Source organism: Barbatula barbatula, assembly GCF_947034865.1.
Source record: "Barbatula barbatula genome assembly, chromosome: 13".
NCBI classification, from domain to species: Eukaryota; Metazoa; Chordata; class Actinopteri; order Cypriniformes; family Nemacheilidae; genus Barbatula; species Barbatula barbatula.
In genome coordinates this window covers 18493455-18512166 of record NC_136776.1, presented here as the reverse complement: position 1 = coordinate 18512166, position 18712 = coordinate 18493455, and the positions used below count along the sequence as shown (strand labels likewise).

General features: G+C 39.8%; 2 protein-coding genes across 2 annotated transcripts; one reads left to right on the top strand and one right to left on the bottom strand.

Annotated features, from left to right (window-relative positions):
* Positions 1-742: 742 nt before the first annotated feature.
* Positions 743-4107, top strand: LOC306902410 (Rieske domain-containing protein). Its single transcript, XM_079470937.1, has 3 exons — positions 743-1060; positions 1397-1509; positions 3111-4107. The coding sequence occupies exons 1-3, from the start codon at positions 889-891 to the stop codon at positions 3207-3209; spliced, it is 384 nt and encodes a 127-aa protein (XP_079327063.1). The 5' UTR covers positions 743-888; the 3' UTR covers positions 3210-4107.
* Positions 4108-4116: 9 nt separating this feature from the next.
* On the bottom strand, positions 4117-16651 carry cilp2 (cartilage intermediate layer protein 2; the record flags this gene model as incomplete). The annotated part of the gene is made up of 10 exons (XM_079470936.1): positions 4117-6305; positions 6390-8818; positions 9866-10023; positions 10106-10214; positions 10384-10701; positions 10782-10934; positions 11457-11639; positions 11762-12031; positions 12519-12614; positions 16588-16651. The coding sequence occupies 9 exons, from the start codon at positions 16649-16651 to the stop codon at positions 6402-6404; spliced, it is 3768 nt and encodes a 1255-aa protein (XP_079327062.1). The 3' UTR covers positions 4117-6305; positions 6390-6401.
* Between the last annotated feature and the right edge of the window lie 2061 nt (positions 16652-18712).

The window sequence follows — 18712 nt, the reverse complement described above, 5'->3', positions numbered from 1 at the left end:
TGAGATTCATAAGATGGTGAAATGAAAAAGTTGATTACAAAACACACAGGTGGAAATCAAAGAAAGGTTTGAAAAACACCACATCTGCTTTGGTTATTTTCATTGTTTGCCGTTTGAATCACCGAAAGCATTTTTCTTAGATATCGAGTTCTCCGTATTGCAATATTTGACTTTGTCTGCCAGATCAGATTTCCTAAATTTAGGACTGTTTTTAATTTCATTTTACATCTCAATATTTGCAGCGCTTCCATAATGGCTACCAGAATCGCTTGATGTTTTTATTCAGGCTACATCGTGTCAACACACTTCTTAACTAATCTTGTTTTCATTCAATACAGCTTCCAAAAAACGAATGAATATATTCTGAGGTTTTGTCTCATAACTGTGTCGTAATAAATTGAATACAACCAGAACCCTCAAAATACGTCAGATTCAGTGGCGATCAAGAACATGCTTACTATACAGTTTTACTATAATGGTGAACTTTATAAAGGTTTCGCCATAAGGCTTTTTGTCATTCTTCCCACAACTGTACCAAAATAATTCATACCAGATTACAATTGTACTTAAACTACAAGATTTGAATGCACCGGACCAGAATTCCCTCTCCAAGTTTTCTCCAAAATGTGTGGTCAGTATGCACTACAAATACCTTTCTTACTACTTACTATAGGCTACTATAATATGTTCCTATTCATTTCCTACGGGTACAGTTTATGAGTTCAGGTCTTTGGAGACCCCCATTCGGTGGCAATGTGCAGCACGCTACTGCATCCAGGACCGAGGACGTCAACATCACCATCACCAATCCGAACTGAATTATATCGCGTTTCCTCACACAAAAGAAAAGAAATAAAACGCATTAATGTCCACGCTTAGCCCACCTTTATGACTTCCCCAGATGAAAAGAGTTTTTCATGGAGGCAGATGGGCCCGGTGTCTGAGCTGTCTAAGAAAAAATGCCGATTGATGTATTCATCTGATGGACGCGACGCGGATGTTTGTCTCTTCTACGTGCGCGGCGAATTCTTCGCGATGGACGCGCGTTGCGCGCATTCAGGTTTGATGTGATATCGCTTATTTTATTCGTGTGTTTGTTATTTTGTTCGTATGTGAAGCTAATTTAGCTAGCCAGCTAGCTGCCAACTGTTGCCTCAGTCACGGGCTTAATTCGTCATTGTGCTGTCCATCTGTAAAACAGCGGGATGGCGTGTTTTAAAGTCCAGTGACAGTGGTGCCCACCCATTTGTACACGAAACGTTTCTAAAGTAGTTAAGCCATGTATTGGTGGACCGGTTACCGTGCACATTTCCATAGTTTTACTACAAATATCACGATTTAACTACGGTTATTGTTGTCAGGCCATGCTAAGCTTGTGGTTATATGGTTTAACCAGGTGGTCCTCTCTGTGATGGAGATATTGAGGAGGCTGATGTTCTTCAGGTCTTCTGTCCTTGGCATGACTATGACTTCAACCTCAGGACAGGGAAATCAAGCACAGGTTTACAGGTAAAACACTTACATTTTTACAAATTTTGATCTCTACATAACAAAGTAGCTACTTTAAATGTTAATAAAATGCATAACTTAAAAGTTTTAAATTTAAGCACTTGGCAGATGCTGTTATCAAGTGATTTACTTTGCATTGCATCGTACTATACACTTGTTTTACCTTGACATTGCTAGCGCCATGCTGGTAGGCAACCTAAGGCACGCGTGCCACTATCGGCACGCCGAGGGAAAATCAATGGCACGCCAAGCACATTTAGATTAATACAAAACTTGTGTTTGTGAAGTTAAGAAAAATATTACTACTAATAATAATAATAACTACTGGTCGTATTCGCATGACAAATTGCCTGTTATTCTGTAATCGTACTCAACGTCTTTTACATAAAGTTGTCTGCTTTAGATGTCACGTGTCATCGATTGCTTAGTTTGCGCTCACCGTGGTGCTGAATTTCAGACGAGGTTAAAAAAATGGCTACTACGCAAAAAAGGCAACAACGGATGTTCGGTCATTTCAGCCCTCTTGGAGAGAAGAATTTGGTTTTGTTTTTCAAAAAGATCGTGCCGTATGCACTTTATGTTTAGGAAATGTTGTGTGCCGTACATCCAGCGTTAAGCGCCATTTTGAAACAAAACACGAAAAATCTTTCAAAGATGTGGCAGATAAGGCAGAGTCCATCAGACACGCTGTCTCCAGTTATGAGAAACAAACCGGCAGTCTTCGTGTTTTTACTAGTTTGAAAAATAACGCTTCTGAAGCAAGTTACCGACTTGCTCATTGCATTCTGTTTTGTGTTTTATAGCCATATAGTATAAGTATACAAATAGTGTCAATCTAAAAAATATATAATGTACAATAACATGTAATACTAAACGTTGACGTTAAAATGGCACAGTTGCTGCCATGAAAAAAATAAATGGCACAGCACTTCAAAAAGGCTGCTGACCCAACCACATGAAAGCTATCTCTTGCCAAAAAAAGGTGACGCCCTCATTGGCAGATGGTGATCATTCCATTGCCCCAAAACCTTAACTTGACTGTTAAGGGAAACCGGCCATTTAAACATTATTAGTTTGGACCGAGAAAGCAATAGTCTGTAATTCAGCGTTCCCGATAAAAGTTTTGGTATTAAAACCACATTTGTTGTTCCATCGCTTTAATTATGTGCGACACTAAACATTATCTCACACAATAGTGGATTACACATCAACAGAATCGTACAGAAATGAGCATCGCCAAACAGGCATGTGGAAAGTCTCATTTCTACGAATCGAGCCGCTTTCATTTTGGCATTCTTTTCAATGTAGTCGAACATCTGCTTTTTCACTAAATCAAAAACTCTCACGTTGGGAACGTAAACAATTGGCTGGTTAGATGTGAAGGTGAGCTCAGTCCAAGCAATATAACGAAAAAGATTCGGTAAAAGAATCCTTGCTGGGGGGCTCGGTGCCTTAAACCGTTCAGATTTTAAACAACGGTCACAGTTCCCACCACTACTTACCATACGCTATTCTTCTATCTACATCTGCAGAAATAATGCTGTGCAGGCATCCTCTGTGTTTTTCATCAATCTCTATTTTTTACTTTTACTTTGTTTTAGCAACAGGTTTATGAAGTGAAATTGGAGGACGGTACTGTGTACGTCAAGCACGCCAGTGATCTGTCATTGCAGCCTTTCAGCCTGGTCAAAGAGAGCTAAAGAACCATCAGTTTGTCTTTCACTTACGAAACATAAAAAATGAAGAAGTGGCTCATTTGACTAAACTTCTTTAATGCAGTTAACTTTTTGCAGTTAAATATAGTATACATTTGTTAAATGGTTAACAATACAAATGACTTGAAAAACAAAACAATTCATTTTCTGATATTTAGATATTTTTTAATATGCATTTCTTCAAAGTTGTAAGATGTTTCGTGAACTCAGGGATAACGTGCTCAATGTGTTACAGCAACATAGTCAAAATCTGAACTAAATTAGCCTCGATTCAGATGCACGTAAACCCTCAATTATTATGAAAGAGAGAATTGGATGATTTTTTAAACTACACTGTAAATGTAAAGAATGTGTTCATTTATGTAAGCTGAAAATAAATAGGGCTGTCAAACGAATCCAGAATAAAAGTTTGTGTCTACATAATATATGTCTGTGTACTGTGCATATCAATTTCAATCAAAATACATACATATACATATATTATGTAAACACAAACTTTTATTCTGGATGCCATTCATTGTTTGACAGCCCTAAAATAAATAAATTAACAATTGCAAAGTAATGACTATTGGGCCCCCTAGTGTTCTGGTACCTGACATACTCTGCACGCACAAAAATGGCATCTCTGGTCCGGCCTTTGCAATGTTTAGTCATTGGCTTTTAGGAAAGGACAGCCATTAAAATCTGTTGAGAATGCAAATATAATCCCCACAATTTAAATTGATTATTATCGTTTCAATGATTAAAAAATTTGTACATGTCTTATAAACTTGTGTTGTTGCCTCCCTATAATTTCTAGTCTTCTTTAATTTATTATCTTTACTATGTCTTAAGTTATATTATGTTGTTTTTATGTTTAATATAATAAAAACAATGTCAAGAGAACGTGTTTGGAAGAGATCTTTATTTACATTCCAGAAAAATTGACATATTGTATTCCACAATGGGGTATATGCACACGGAGCGATGACGTCCTTACGCTAAAATCTCTGCCAGCGCCATTGGAAAAAGACAACCAAAGAGGAGAAGCTTTTCAGGATATTTGTTTCAAGGTACATCAACAAATATGAAAAAAAGCAAATAGAAATTTTTCACTTACTACAGGCATGATCACAGAAGCACTTAACAATGCTCACCGTATTGCTGTCGGTTCGCTGAAATTGAAAGTTTTCTTACTAAACTCATTGTTTTGACCTAGCTGGCAGCGATTTTAGCGGAAGTACTTCATCGTCCCGTGTTCATATACCCTATTTACACATAAAACCGGCTTTTGAGAATGCAAGACGGGTTTCATGCTCTTTCATTAACAATCTTATGGATTTTTCAGGAATTGATTTACATGAAACATGTTCAAGAAGCAGGCATCTATTCAACTTTCGTAATCGCAACGGAGACAACGGTAGAGTTAGCAACACAATTTGCCAAAGGAGATTTCTGGAAATCTTATGGTCTCCCTGAGACCATCCTGACAGTTGAACAGAGGACAAACACTTTTTTGAGAGAAAACTGCGGAGGCCAACTAATTTTTAGCACCATTTTCATCCTCCCACTGATCACTAGCTTGCCTATGAAGAAAAAGCGGTACAGATTGTAGACCAAAGATGCTGTAATTGCATATATAACAAAATTACAAAGGTTTAGATAAAGTTATTCAAGTTACATTTGTATGACTCAGAATCAGGTGAGACTGTCTGTGACGGAAACATTATAAACTTGTTTTACGATATGTGCTTTGGATATAGCAAACAACTGGAAAGAACATAGATGAACATGATATCTCGGTTCCACAGCAACACTCGACTAATGAGAAAAACTGCTTTTTGTGATATACTTATTTACATGAAAAATCATTTAAATGTAAGTACATCTTGTAAATGTAAATTACATCTGGACTAAGCATTACAACTTTGCACTTTTTGGAGTTTTTATATTTCATAGAATATTTAATTTGATTTCACTGTATACTGTTGTTTAAACTTTACTCACATTTCGCACCATTATTTATTAAAACGTGCCTTTAATCCCACAATACAATTTACTTGAAGAGTTAAAATCTCATGCTAGCCTGTTGTTGCTGCATACCATAAAGAGATTAGAGATGAATTACCATAATGGAATCTAATTTGCAACACTACCCACAAAAAGTATTTCAATAAATACAGTTAACCAGCTATTTCTCTGATTCGTAAAATGTTTAAAAGACACAGTTTTTAAAATAGTTTTCGAACAATCCCAGGGAGACTTCATAAACTGCAACTGTGTTTGTGTTGCATTTTATATTGAATATGAGACATAACATAGACTATTTTTGTTAGAGCTCACAAGTCATTGAAACAAAATATTGCACTAGAAAAAAACAAGACAGAGACCAACAAAAAAACTATACAATCAATTTTATCATACAAGTAGAACACCTGCACTGTGTTTTCATAACGAAAAGAAAGCTTTTAATTAGGCCAGCCATTACAGTTTTACCACATTGAAATTTGTGTTTGAAGTTATGCTGTACGACCATTATATCATTGATTACATCTCACCGCAGATTTGTTTAGTCTAGTTTGAAAATCCATTTAGCTAAAGGATGCTGTTTTTGGCTGGTGTCAGGGGTGGTTTGGTCAGACTAAAGGGTGGCTAAATCATACCTGGTATGTCTAGCCTCAAGTTTACTTTATTGCATCCAGTTTTTTTACATACAATCTCAACGACAACCATTGTTAGCAGCCATCACATCTGACCTTCACCCATTATTTGGCTTACTGTCAGACACTGGAAGAAACTGGTAAAGGGTTGTCTACATAAAGATTGATGTTGACTGTACCGCTGTTTAATTTGAAATAATTAAAATAAATAAAATCATCCAGGATGAGCCTTTTAACCGGTTTGCACTAATCATACAGGAAAAATCTTAATGCAGTAACCTTTGAGCAGGGAACTGTGAGACGAGAGTTCTCCATACTCAAGAAGCAAGAGTTTAAATGTGTTCAAATAAATCAAGTTTAAATTCACCAGGCTGAACAAGTTGGGGATTTCGATAGCAGGCATTGTAAACCTTTCTTCTTTGTTCTCTTAAATCCTAAAGACCTAAACAAAAATACCAAACATAAACGCGATTGTTGTTAAAGTTTTAATGTTTCATATTTACTCAGCAAAGTTAAGAAAACTCACCTTAAGGAAGCTCTACTTTCTTGGTTGTGTCCTTGTAGTGGGTCGTCTTCTATTAGTGTTTGTGGCTCTGCGGTTCTGGCTCCTGCCCTGTTGGCCGAACGGATAGGCCACCATTTGGGTTGACCCTTGTCTGACTTGAAGTCCTTGGGACTCCCTCATCTCCCTGGCCATCTGTGTTAGTGTAAGGCCAGGATTTGTTTGCAAGCGCTGGAATAAACTCTCACGATTCAAAGTTCTTTTGGGGCAGCTGAAAGTAAGTGCCACTCCTGTATTTGACTTCATCTCCCTGGAAAAACCATCAGAGGTGCCATCAAAGCAACGGCCTATGGCAATCTCTTTGGCAACGCGTGGATTCTGGTCTGTGACGGTGTATATTCCGTAATTGTGTCCTAGGGGATCAACAGGAGCCAACATATTAAATGCGTGAGACTCATTGTTTTGAAGAACAGGTGGGTGCTTTATGAGATACTCTTGCAGGAGATTGTTGACGCCTGTCCGACGGCAATTGGCTTGCGGGATGATGGAAATGAGTGTCCTGTCGACAGTACTTAGATCAAAAAGCATCCCGCTACACTTAAATTCAAGACAAGCGGCGGAGGTGTTCGGTTGGTGTAAGTCACGGGTGCTTCGAATGTCTCTAATGCCATACAACTGACCTCTGGTCTGAGGGTGAGTGCCACCAAGGTTCCTTGACCTCACCATAATTTCTGAAGCTCCTTGAATTTTAACTTTGATGTAGCAAGCCCTGAACTCCTGCGGGTTTGGCCACCAGGAAAGATAATCCCCAGTCCATGACGTGAGGTCGCTCTCTTCAAAAGGCACCACGTTATACTCATATTTATCTTTTTCAACACGGAAAAAGCGAAAGTGGTTGGCATCAACAGGTGCATTTTCACATCCAATTAAATTCTTGTAGGGATATATTGGCCCGTTTGTTTCATCAAAATTATTAGGGTTGGGTTTGGCTAGGTTAATTCGGAATGCCGTTTTTTTAAGTGCCTGATCTTCGTGATCCGATCTCTGGTAATCCAACTTCCCTAAGTATGGGTGAGACACACCAATGATGTTTGGGTTCATTTTTGGTGATGAGGGAGCTGCTTCCAGTTCCTCACCCCCCATTAAAGCTGTGACGTAAGCGGTGTATGCATCAGCTCTCTGAGCATCGCAGAAGGCTGGCAGACATGCACCATTTGGTCCTGTTATCACACTGTCAAAGCGGCCCCAGGCCCTCGGGTTTGAGGAGTAGCCAGGCTTGGGCTCCAGGTTTATCAGGTTTATAACCACTCCTTCTAGTTGCTCAGAGGGCAGGAATTTATCGCTCATATATGCCCTCACCTTGACATAACATCTGCGATTTTCAGGTACATCCAGGTTGAACATCCTACGTTCCCTGATTTCCATATTTCCTATCAGGAATGTGCGCTCCTCTCTTTTGTTCCTTCCATTACCAGTGATCGTAGTTAGTTTGGGCTGAAAGCCACTTTCCTCTTCCCAAATGCCTGTGTCCGGATGAAGGGACCAGAGTTTCATAGCAGGGATATGCTCCTGCATTTTGACATGCTCTGTATCAAGGAGGACCTGGACTCCGCCGGCACCTAGAACCTCCTGGTTTTCCTCATCCCGGAAATCAACAGAAAACATTCCATATGTCCTGAGAGGAAGCATTTCTCCCTCATCGTCTACAAAGTTGAGGTCACCCGGGGTTGCAGCGGCCGTGGTGATGTTGCGCGGGTCAAGGAATGTGACGCTGGCCTTGACTGTTCCTTCATACACCTCCCCTGTCTTTTTGTGAAAAGAGTTTGGAGGTATAATCAGCTGACCGATGGGGTCCTCTCCTTCAATTTCTCCTAGATAAATTGTATTAGTTTCTGCAGCGTTTATATCAATAGGTTTCTGCTTTCTCATCACTTTTACATCATGATAGACTGACCCTCCTCTCTTGTCAAAGATGAAGACTTTAATTGTATCGATGAACTTCTGAGAGGGGTCCACAAAGTTTACCACAAGTCGCTGTGTGTCTGGAGAAACCTGAATTGTGAACCCACCCTGATATCCTGTTGTGCCTATACGTTCTTTACCCAAGTATATGTGTCCGAAACGCAAGGGTTCGTCATCATCTGCTGCAACCACCCTTCCACGTATGAGAACTTTGGGCTCAATGCAAGTCTGACACCCACACTCCTTCACAGCCTTGATAGGTAGGTTGTACCGGCCACACTTGATCTCTCGAGGCTCCATTTGTTTAACCCCACAGCAAAAGCCGGATCCATCTCTGCAGCGCATGTCAAAGTCCAATGACCCAGGACATTTGTTGTGTGGACAGCGTCCTGCATTGTAAAACTTGGAGTCTGTTCCAGGCTGCCTGCAGTCGAAGGGCAATTTGATCAGGTGTGTTTCAGGTGTAGCATTGCATGCTGGTGTCCCTTTAGCTGTGAAAAATGAAATTTGAGGTTAGGCCACTTCATTTTCCAAGTATACAGAACATTTATGGATGTGTACAAAACATGAACAAGATGAACAATCAAAACATGTTGGATCACTTAACTACAAAAAACATTTAAGATGTTGACTGAAAGGTTTTGAAAAGCCACAAAAGTCTCTTGAAGAGGGTCTTAGTGTGTTTACTCCATGTAACACTCTGACAGAAGCTGTGTTTTTTATTATATGAGAATTGCAAAAAATATTCAAAGCAGCAGTTGATCTCACTGATCAACCATTAGTTTATGGGGCGGTTGCCATGTCATATTCCTAGTTATGACTTATGATGTAATTGTGGAGTTAAATGTCTCCATGTAACTGACTTGAGTTATTATTGCAACATTACCACTGTACTGTAAATGTGGTTGATTTATTCATAAGAATTCACGCTTTTTCAAGACTTTAATTTGAGGTTGTGAATTCTAATTTACGGAAAACTTTCCCCCTGTTACAGTTGTTTAGAAACAGGAGCGAATACAAAATACAATAATCAACCTCCATTAAGTATCCTGCTGTGATATGTGGTAGTGTTTCATTCACCGATGTGCATTTCGTCTGCCACAATGATTAAGAAGTGGAGAAGATTCCTCAGACGAAACCTAGAACTGATTGCTTTAGCACACTTCTTGGCAGAATCTTTCTGACAATCTATATCTCGGGTAACAAGCATCATGGGAATTTACATACTGTGTAGTGGTTTGCGTGAATCTGAAAACGCATACTTCTGCGCATAAGTGTGAGAGTAAACACAGGATTTATTATCAAGCTTGGATTTCACTTTCATAAGAGAGAACTCTAAACGGCTAAGATTTAATTATTTCAGAGTCGGCCCATTGTGACTTTTTGCCAGTTGTATCTCTTTTAGAAATCAGTCATTTCTACCAGCTTGAATACTATGAAAGACTGTACTCTGTAAAACTGTTATAGAATTTAATGGGATTCTTTTTCGTCTTGAAAAACATTTTGCAAAAACACAGCTAAAATGGTTCTGCAATTACCAAAAACAGTGAGAAGGGCTGATGTAGACTTGATGCTTCCTGCTGGACTGGTTGCTTTGCAGTGATACTGTCCTGACTGCTCTGGTTTCAGGTCCCGCAATATTAAATTTTCATCATACTTGTATATGGCACGATCCAGTAAAGTTCCATTGTGGTACCTTAAAATCAAACAAAGTAACATCTTCAATAAACTTTGACAATATTTGGATCAAATGTAATGACATGTCATTGTTTCTTTACCAGTAATATTTGTCAGGTTTAGGCATTCCAGTAGCCGTACAGCAAAGATTTGCACGCTGTCCCTTGTACCGTACTTTGTCCTCTGGATGCTTCACAATATATGGTTTCTCTGATAGGTGAAAAACAGAGGAACCACTAATGCAATATCTTTGATACATTCGTTGGAAAAAACCTTATTAAATTAAAGTGGCATTCCCATGTAACATAAATGTATACAAATAAAACAACACTAATGCAAATGTTATTTGCATTTTTGTTTATTCTTTCGATATACCTACCTGAGGATCGTAAGATGGCCCGTACCCAGAATGTATCGGTGGTGTTACTGAAAACAGGGACCGTGGCAGGAGCAAACTTCTCTTTGCTGACAATTACTTTGGTCTCCAGGGTGGAACATAGTTCCTCTATCTTAAACTGACCCTGGGCATCAGTTTGTGCACGGATGATTTTAGCTTGGTTGGCTACAGCCACTGTAGCACCAGCCACTGGTACACCTGTGACACTGAAGACCTCGCCGTGTAATGTCGGCCCTTGACAGATACAGTAGCTGCAGTCTTTACTGGGACTCCCCTCAGCACAGTCGAGTTTACACGCCACTGCGAAACACAACACAGCTTTTTAACAGGAAAAGATACAACAGGTTTTCAGAGTTTGTGACTTTTGTCATACAAGATACCTGGACATGTGTTTCCACACTTCTGGACCTCTGTGGGTCGTCCTGTGCACTGGATCTTGGTTGAAGATCTGTGACAGGTTCTTCGTCTTGTCCTGCGACCTTTCCCACAGGTAGCAGAGCAAGTGCTCCAGGAACCCCAGTTACTCCACATGGCTGTTTATTCAAAGGACAATAGTGTTGAATTAAAGGAACAGCTTTGCTTTTGCAGAACAACCAAATGTATACATATTTCGAACAACTTGAGAATGAGTAAATTATTACAGAATTTAAATATTTGTAAAAACAAATTGAGTCAGATTGGTAAACTACATTCTGAAGCAGCTTTGTCAGTGTGGTTGCATTGATTTTCTGATCAAATAAAAATGAGGCAATACAGCTAATTTGGTCACCATATGTGTCATGTAAATGTCAGTGGGATGTGATTGCTCTCGAGAATCGTGAGCTAATTTTTGAGTCAAGTGTTGCCAGCTGATTTAGCCATATGACATGTGGAGGTGGAGACATCTGATGTCATAAGCAAACAATGAGCTTGCAACATCACACTGCTGTCTATTAATACTGTATCCAATCCTGCTGAATACATCTGAGAGAAAGGAAGGCCTGGGAATTCATGTTATCAGAAGTTTACATTTTCCTAAAACCATCAAGTTACTGGAAAACTATTAAGACTTATACCTTGGCATGGCGGGGTTGAACACTCTCTCCGTTCTACTTGAGGACCCACACAGATGGGAGAAAGCAGTAATGGAAGAGGCTGCGTGCTCATGCATTTCCTCTGGCGAACTTGGATTCCGACATCATTACAGGCGGTGGCAGAGCAAGGCGTCCACCCGCCCCATTCGGTCCAGAAGGAGTGAACTTAAGCGACAAAAAGCAACAATCATCCAACCTCATCTCTCCAACAGAAAAATGCACACTCATATGCCTCCACATGGAATACACTTTAGTGCTTTGATGGATTGCCTCTTGACTAATTGTACCTGGCGGACACTGGAATCGCACATGGTAGTTGGAGCAACTGTGGCCATATGGTTGCTCCTTATTGATGCACCAGAAGCCTTTCTCCAGACTGGAATGTACCACCTCCCCTGTATCCGCAGCGGCGACCCAGTCTGTGGTACGGGCCTCCATGGCTACAGGTCGTGCACATACCCTTTCCCGATAGTAGAAGCGAATGGCCTCCAACCTCTCGTAGTCCCCATTTCCTCCTGGATGATCGATGTTAAACCAGGATGTCCACTCGGTCACGCCTGCTTTAACAAGAACAGACAACAATAAGACATTTATTAGAACGGGCTTGTTTTGCAAATGACCCAGTGATGAGTACTTGGGTGATTTCCTTCAGATTTCTGCATCGCTTTTGTCTGCCCGTTTTACTTCGTCCCAAGAAATCTGACACAAGTGCTTATTGCTTCATGTCACAATCTTCTATGAGAAATGGGAACAGGATGAGGTTATTCAAGTCAAATCTTTCTGAATTGTCTCAATACGGTCAAATGAAGAGCATATGTAAACTCATTTGTACTTCAAACAGTCAATGTTTTGTTTTAGCAGTAAAGTGGCGAACATCTTACGTCATGATGGCTCATTTAATGAAGACGGATCACTCCAAAAATCCAGATTATTTCATTGCTTACATCACTTTTTAAAATCCAATTTTTCATATGATCAAAAATATCAGAAGTGTGGTTTGGATGGAGTCGAACACGGCAAATGAGTTAATTTAACCATAACTACCTGTGGTCTGTGGTTCTAAGAGGCTGTTGTATGCCAGTTTTCTGTTCCTGTCTGTTTGGTTTAATCTTCGAAGATGTGAGCTGTCCCAGATAGGCCCTGTGGGAAAGCAACATTTATTACATAGTACTCGACACAAAGGTGCTACCAAAGGAAAAATGGCTGCTTATTGAATTACCGAAATCTGCAACCCCTTTGGGACTAATAAAATTTGCTCTTAAAATGTGTTGAGAATTGGTTGATCTATTACTGTCCAATATCATTTCAGTGTTAAAGATCGGAACAACGTATTCTTTGCAAGTTCCTTAGACTGCAGACTTGTCTGTAAATGTGATTGGAAAATCTTGCTTGGCTTTGCAGCAACTGGAACGTGTGCAAAAGACATTCAATATTAAAGCGTTGCCCCAAGGGTGTCTGAATTTATTGTGTGTGCTCTCGGTATTGGTGCCACTGTAGTCCAAGTGGAACGACTGGCCTACTTTTATCAGCTTTGCATTCAGTCGTTTCCTCAGTGACCACCTGAGCAGGACACATGGTGTCATGCTGAACTTTAAAACTCACACTGTCACATCTGGGAAGCCCAATCGTCTACACAAAAGTAAAACACACACTGTGTGCTTCAGAATCGGATTCCCTTCATTCAGAATCAAGCTGGAGACACTTACAAACCAAAGCCCCAAGAAGAAAAGACAGGGACAAACATATGTTTCCTCATGCTTTCTAGATGAGACATTATAAGAAAATCTCGCTTCCAGAAGGAAGACAGAAAACTTCCAGAGCTGCGTGCGAAGCTCACCGTCCCGTGTGCCGACAGTAAATCCCTGAATTAATTTCCAGAACCTGTGTATAAATTAACAAGTGTAATGTGATAAGGAAATCTGGTCATTGGTTGAGGGTTTCATTCAAAATATAATTTCCCCCCGGGGTGACGTGTCTAGACGTGTAGCCAAGCCTAACATCCTCAAGTAGAAACGGCACAGTGTCTTGACACTGGATCATTACTGGCATCACTCTAAGTACACACACTGAAGCGCTTATCTGCAGCAGATATGTCAATCACTAGAAGCTATGCACATCATCACCAGTCTGTTTAAAGAAGTCTCTCCTGTAGAGTTAGCAGCCATATTTCCATTGAAATGCAATGCAGAAAACAAATTAAAGTATCTATGTTTGCGTACTTGTGTTCTCATGTATATAGAATACTCTTAAAGTACTTTAACAGTATTTAAACCGTTAAACGGTACTTGACCCCATACAGTAGCCATCAACATAACTGGCAACAACCTTCTGCCACTCTATTCTAAGACTGAAGAACTACCGACTTATAAAAGAGCGGTATCTGACCTCAATGGAACCTTGAAATATTCCCACCCAGTTACACTTAGTTATTGGGATCAGGTGTGTGAAACCTATTTGCTCTACAGTGGAAACAATTAGTTAACAGTACCTAAAAATACGCAACGGTCTATTCGGAGCACATCAGTGAACTCCCAACATAGACTGACACTCTGCCCTCCAATAACAAACAGCTCATGACAAGTTTATTTTAGTAGCTGGCTCGCGCACAAGACGCTGCCTATAACTGCAATTGGATGATTACTTTGTACTGATATTTGTGCCAGGAGTTTTATCCCGCAATATAAAGTTCTGTATCATTACTCTTTTAAGATATCTCATGCCACCTCATAAAGCTAACGGCACAATAGTCATACACAATTAATCCATTCATGCAAGCATGCCCTTTTATTAAGACATTCCCCCTTTTTAATGTGCATTTGACGTATTGCAGTCCAAGCCAGAACTGAATTTAGACATTGTAAGGTTGGGTTTTATTAAAAGCTCTACGTCAAAGTTGCGGCACAGTGGTTAGCGCGCATGGCCTAGATACAGTGAACTATGTTGCTTACGCAGCCAACCTGGGTTTCGATCCCGTTTCCACTTTCTTTCCTCTTAATACCTTTCTTTATTTTCTCATGTCTGAATAAAATCATACACAGACACAAAACAATGAAAACATTGTCCAACTTTGACCGTCAGTAGTTCTTTATGCAAATCTCCAAATTTTCCTGGCATTTCCAAAAAAGGACAACGAAAAACATTAAGGCACGTTATGTAATTCCTCACTGACTCTCCCATGCACTTACATGAAAGAACTCGAAAATGTCTTTAACGGGTTTAATTCACTATCTTTGGCATTTGTTTGAAATAAAAGGCATTTCATTTAAACAGGCACCGTGCCCGGGCGGTGGTCATGGAAGCGCATTCCACATCCCATCATGTTTTAATGGATGCAAATGAGCGCACTAAAGTGGTTTTGTGTGTGTGTGTTTATCCTGGATCGGCAAACATGTGGTAGTAGTTTTGCGCATCTGGCGCATGTAATGTACTTAGAGGTGTGCTCTAATGGAAGACTCGGATGGAGATCTCTGTCTGACTGGGTTGAGGACAAGATTGAGAGCCATTGACTGTTCCATTGACTCTGAAATGAATCTGTACTCCATTATTCTCAACTCTTTCATCGTCTCCCGATTGTTGTGCCTTAAATGACTGTTAGCCTTTGAACTGTTTTTTTTCTATCGTATTGCATGTGTAGAAATCAGAAGATATCAATAAACTTTATGCAGAATTACAGACAGAAGTGTAGAAACTAGAAGCGCGTTCAGTCAGGTGTCACTTGACCGCAACTTCGCGACGCATCACATTTCTGATCACTATTTCCTTTTATCACGTGAAAGCAACAGAGGTCGTCGCTGGGCATCGGGACTTAGGAGTAAAGGGAAGCATCTGGTAAATGAATCGTTTAGAGATTAGAAAGCGGTAATGTTTACTTTGGAGCGGTGAAAAGGACTCCGCCGTGCCCAGGTCGAAACTGGCACGGATACGCGGGTTAGCAGCTCATTAATGGTGACATCTGGTTATTTTAACCCAGATTTTTAGATCCTTACGATTTTAAAGCCTTCAAAGATTATTTTCCGTGCCACAGGCGCGCGCGGAGGCAGAGTCTGTCTGCTCGCGATGGGAAACAGGTAATAAATTGCGACGAGCGCGAGGTGGACAGGAGACGCGAGAGAGAGAGAGAGAGAGAGAGAGAGAGAGAGAGAGAGAGAGAGAGAGAGAGAGAGAGCGAGAGAGAGAGAGAGAGAGAGAGAGAGAGAGAGAGAAGGTAAATAAAGAGCAAAGATGAATAAAACCCCGAAGACTTTCCTGTAAGAAAATTATACATTCCTCCAGGTCTTTGGTTTCCACAGCAGAGGTTTTTGGGGTGATGCTGGGACAGGATTCAGCATCTGAATGACTTTACACAAACACTTTTGCGGGAGGAACCAAAGCTGCTGCCGTGTGCCACATTTGCCATTAAATATTATATAACAGTGAACTGTGAATGATTTTTCTTTCATAAATGTCAGAATCTAAGCCTGCCCTGCCATTTACAATTCAGAGAGTTGTTTTTGAAACTGTGTAAAATCACACCCTTGGGAAAATCAACAATGGTTTTATTATAGTAGAAGTGTGGGGACCATGTTTTGGGGGTAAATTTTTATGACAATTTGAATTACCATAGTTTTCCCACAAATATCATGGTATTGCCACAATAAATTGGTTTTTACTAGGAATAAAACCCTGATACTATTGTGACTAGCCTGTAGTTAAACCATGGTCAATTTAGCAAGGGCAATAGAACAGGGTGTCATTTTCTTTTAGATTTAAATCTAAAATACATTTTTAATTGTTTGTTAAAAAAACACCTGGTGATCACTATTCACATCATCACCAGCATCGTATTCATCTTTCATCAGCATCTTTTTTACAGCAATAGTTAAAATCTTCCTCTCTAGCTGTATTAAATAATATCCCATGTTTTTACAAAATTAGTCAATAAAAGTAGTAACACAAATTATTATGCAAGCAAAAAATGACTTAACATTACCCTTTCAATATAGTTACATTGCTCTGCTGTAAAACAAACAATCCTGCTGTTCTCGCAAGTCTCAGGTGCTGACAGCTCTGTCCAAAGCTTACATAATACAAAATCTAACTTGAGAAATGAAACGTTAAAGCCTTTTTACATTACCTTGTGCCAGACACAGTACAAATAGAGTACACAGGACCAATGTCACCACTGTGATGTTCCACATACTGTCACTGACGGGACACTGCTGGTAACAAAAAAGAAAGCAATAAAAGGGTAGAAAAAACTGAAAAATAGATAGTTATGTCAAGTTCTTGAGTGACTTGACGGAAAAATCAGCGTTCATTTGTTTTCCCTGTCCTTCAAGTCTGATGGAGTTCTGTGAAGTACCCAGAGTTTTAAAAGACAGGATGGAACGAAGAGGGGTCCAGCCCGGCCCCCTTTTGCTCGCCATTGGCCAGTGCATTAACATCTGCGTCTTTATATCATTCCAGCAGACATAGAACAACACACACATGTAGAATAAAGGTGAAGGTTGCATCAGAAAAACATTATGTTTGTGTTTTTCATCAAGTTCATTACTTCATCTGCACGGTTTAGGACAATAAGTCACATTGTGTGTTTTATGATATTCCTGGCTGGCATCCTACTTGAAATAGTTGTCAATTTGATTATAAATAAAGACATTAACGTGCAGTATCTTCGGCAGATTTTTTTAATTTAAAATTCATTTCGCAGCAGATTTTCATTTATGTTTTGCTATGGAGTGCAACTTTGCAATACAGGGGTATCCAGTCTTGCTCCTGGAGGGCCACCATTGTGCAGACCTTACTGCACAAAAACCACCAAAGTCTCCAGAATGGCTATTACAGGAGTGTTTGATTAAAGTTGGACTTAAACGCTGTGGCCCTCCAGGAGCAGGACTGAACATGCTTGTAGAGCATTTCCGGAATGCTCCCGAAACGTACAACATGACCTATTAACAGACCGAGACATGATGCACCTGCTTCGTAAAAATAAACAAGCCACAAAAAGTGTGTTGTAAACAGCAGAATGGTTTACATTTTGTAATACATCATCTGTCACAGATCACGACTCACAATAACTCTTTCACATTGTTTAAAGAGGCTTTGTATTTTTATTTCTCTTGTTTAAAGGTCCAATGCGTATTTTTTGGATAATCCAATAACAGAATATGCTAATGCAAAGGATAGGAATACATAACTATGTCTTCAGAGGTTTATAAACATCTTACATAATGAAGCATTATGTTTTTACCTTCAAATTGTATACACCGCAGGTCTCCTTACATGCAATTCACCATGTTGTTTCTACAGTAGACCTAAACGGACAAACTGCGTTTATAATTTCCGCTGGCAAAGAAGCGAAAACGTGGCGAAATCTCAGTCCTGTGAGAGAAAAGGGGGGGGGGGGGTGGAGTGAGCTTGTTGTAATTCATTATCTCACCACTAGATGCCACGACATTTTATACACTGGACCTTTAAATGTTTTGTTTTTGTACAATTTGTCAACAGCAGATGGTTTGCTTATATTAAGTCATAAAATGCAAGATGGCCACGGTCGAATGGGGTGTCTGGTGGAGCTCAACACTCAAAACTTTGAAGTCTCATGGTTCATAAGCAGAGGTAATTGTGTCTAACTATTTGTACTGTAAATGTTCCCAGGCATGCAACCTGTACAGTACGGTCTGGAACAGAACACATGTCCGGGGACCAACCTCTGTATTATTTTGGCTAAAAGAATCAATCAGAAATCGCAAAGGACAAAGATGGCAAATGTAATCAAAACGAATAAACAGCCAAGTATTCAGTGCAAAGCACAGACCAAAATATGTTTCCCGATTCTTTCAGTCTAAACAGATCTTCATATTTTCCATGTCACCATATTGACCGCATATGACTTCTCTTTGTGCTATCTTTTGCAGGCTTCTTACTAAATGACAATAAACGTACATTTGGCCTTCAGACAGGGTGGACAGAAATGTGTACTTGAAACATCCCTGTATGTCTGTCTGTAATACGGTTAGATTTTTGAGGTCATCATTGCCTAATTTTGGGATCTAAGGTTTACATCCCTGACTGGCCTACGTTGCATTTATGATGCGTCATTACACTGCTACCGCTCACCTACTGTAACCATTCCTCAAACATTCCTTTATATCACCCACGCTTTTTCCTGACTTTCGAATAAATCTCTGGGAAGAAATAATATACTGTACGGTCTAATGGTCTTAGTTACCCTTTTGTTCCAAATATTGGCTAATGGG

Bases quoted from the DNA above. Each gene is read 5' to 3' on its own strand.
- LOC306902410 (XM_079470937.1), top strand. From the start codon at position 889: ATGACTTCCCCAGATGAAAAGAGTTTTTCATGGAGGCAGATGGGCCCG. The intron at 1,061-1,396 runs GTTTGATGTGAT...TGGTTTAACCAG, and splicing joins CGCGCGTTGCGCGCATTCAG to GTGGTCCTCTCTGTGATGGA. The intron at 1,510-3,110 runs GTAAAACACTTA...ACTTTGTTTTAG, and splicing joins AATCAAGCACAGGTTTACAG to CAACAGGTTTATGAAGTGAA.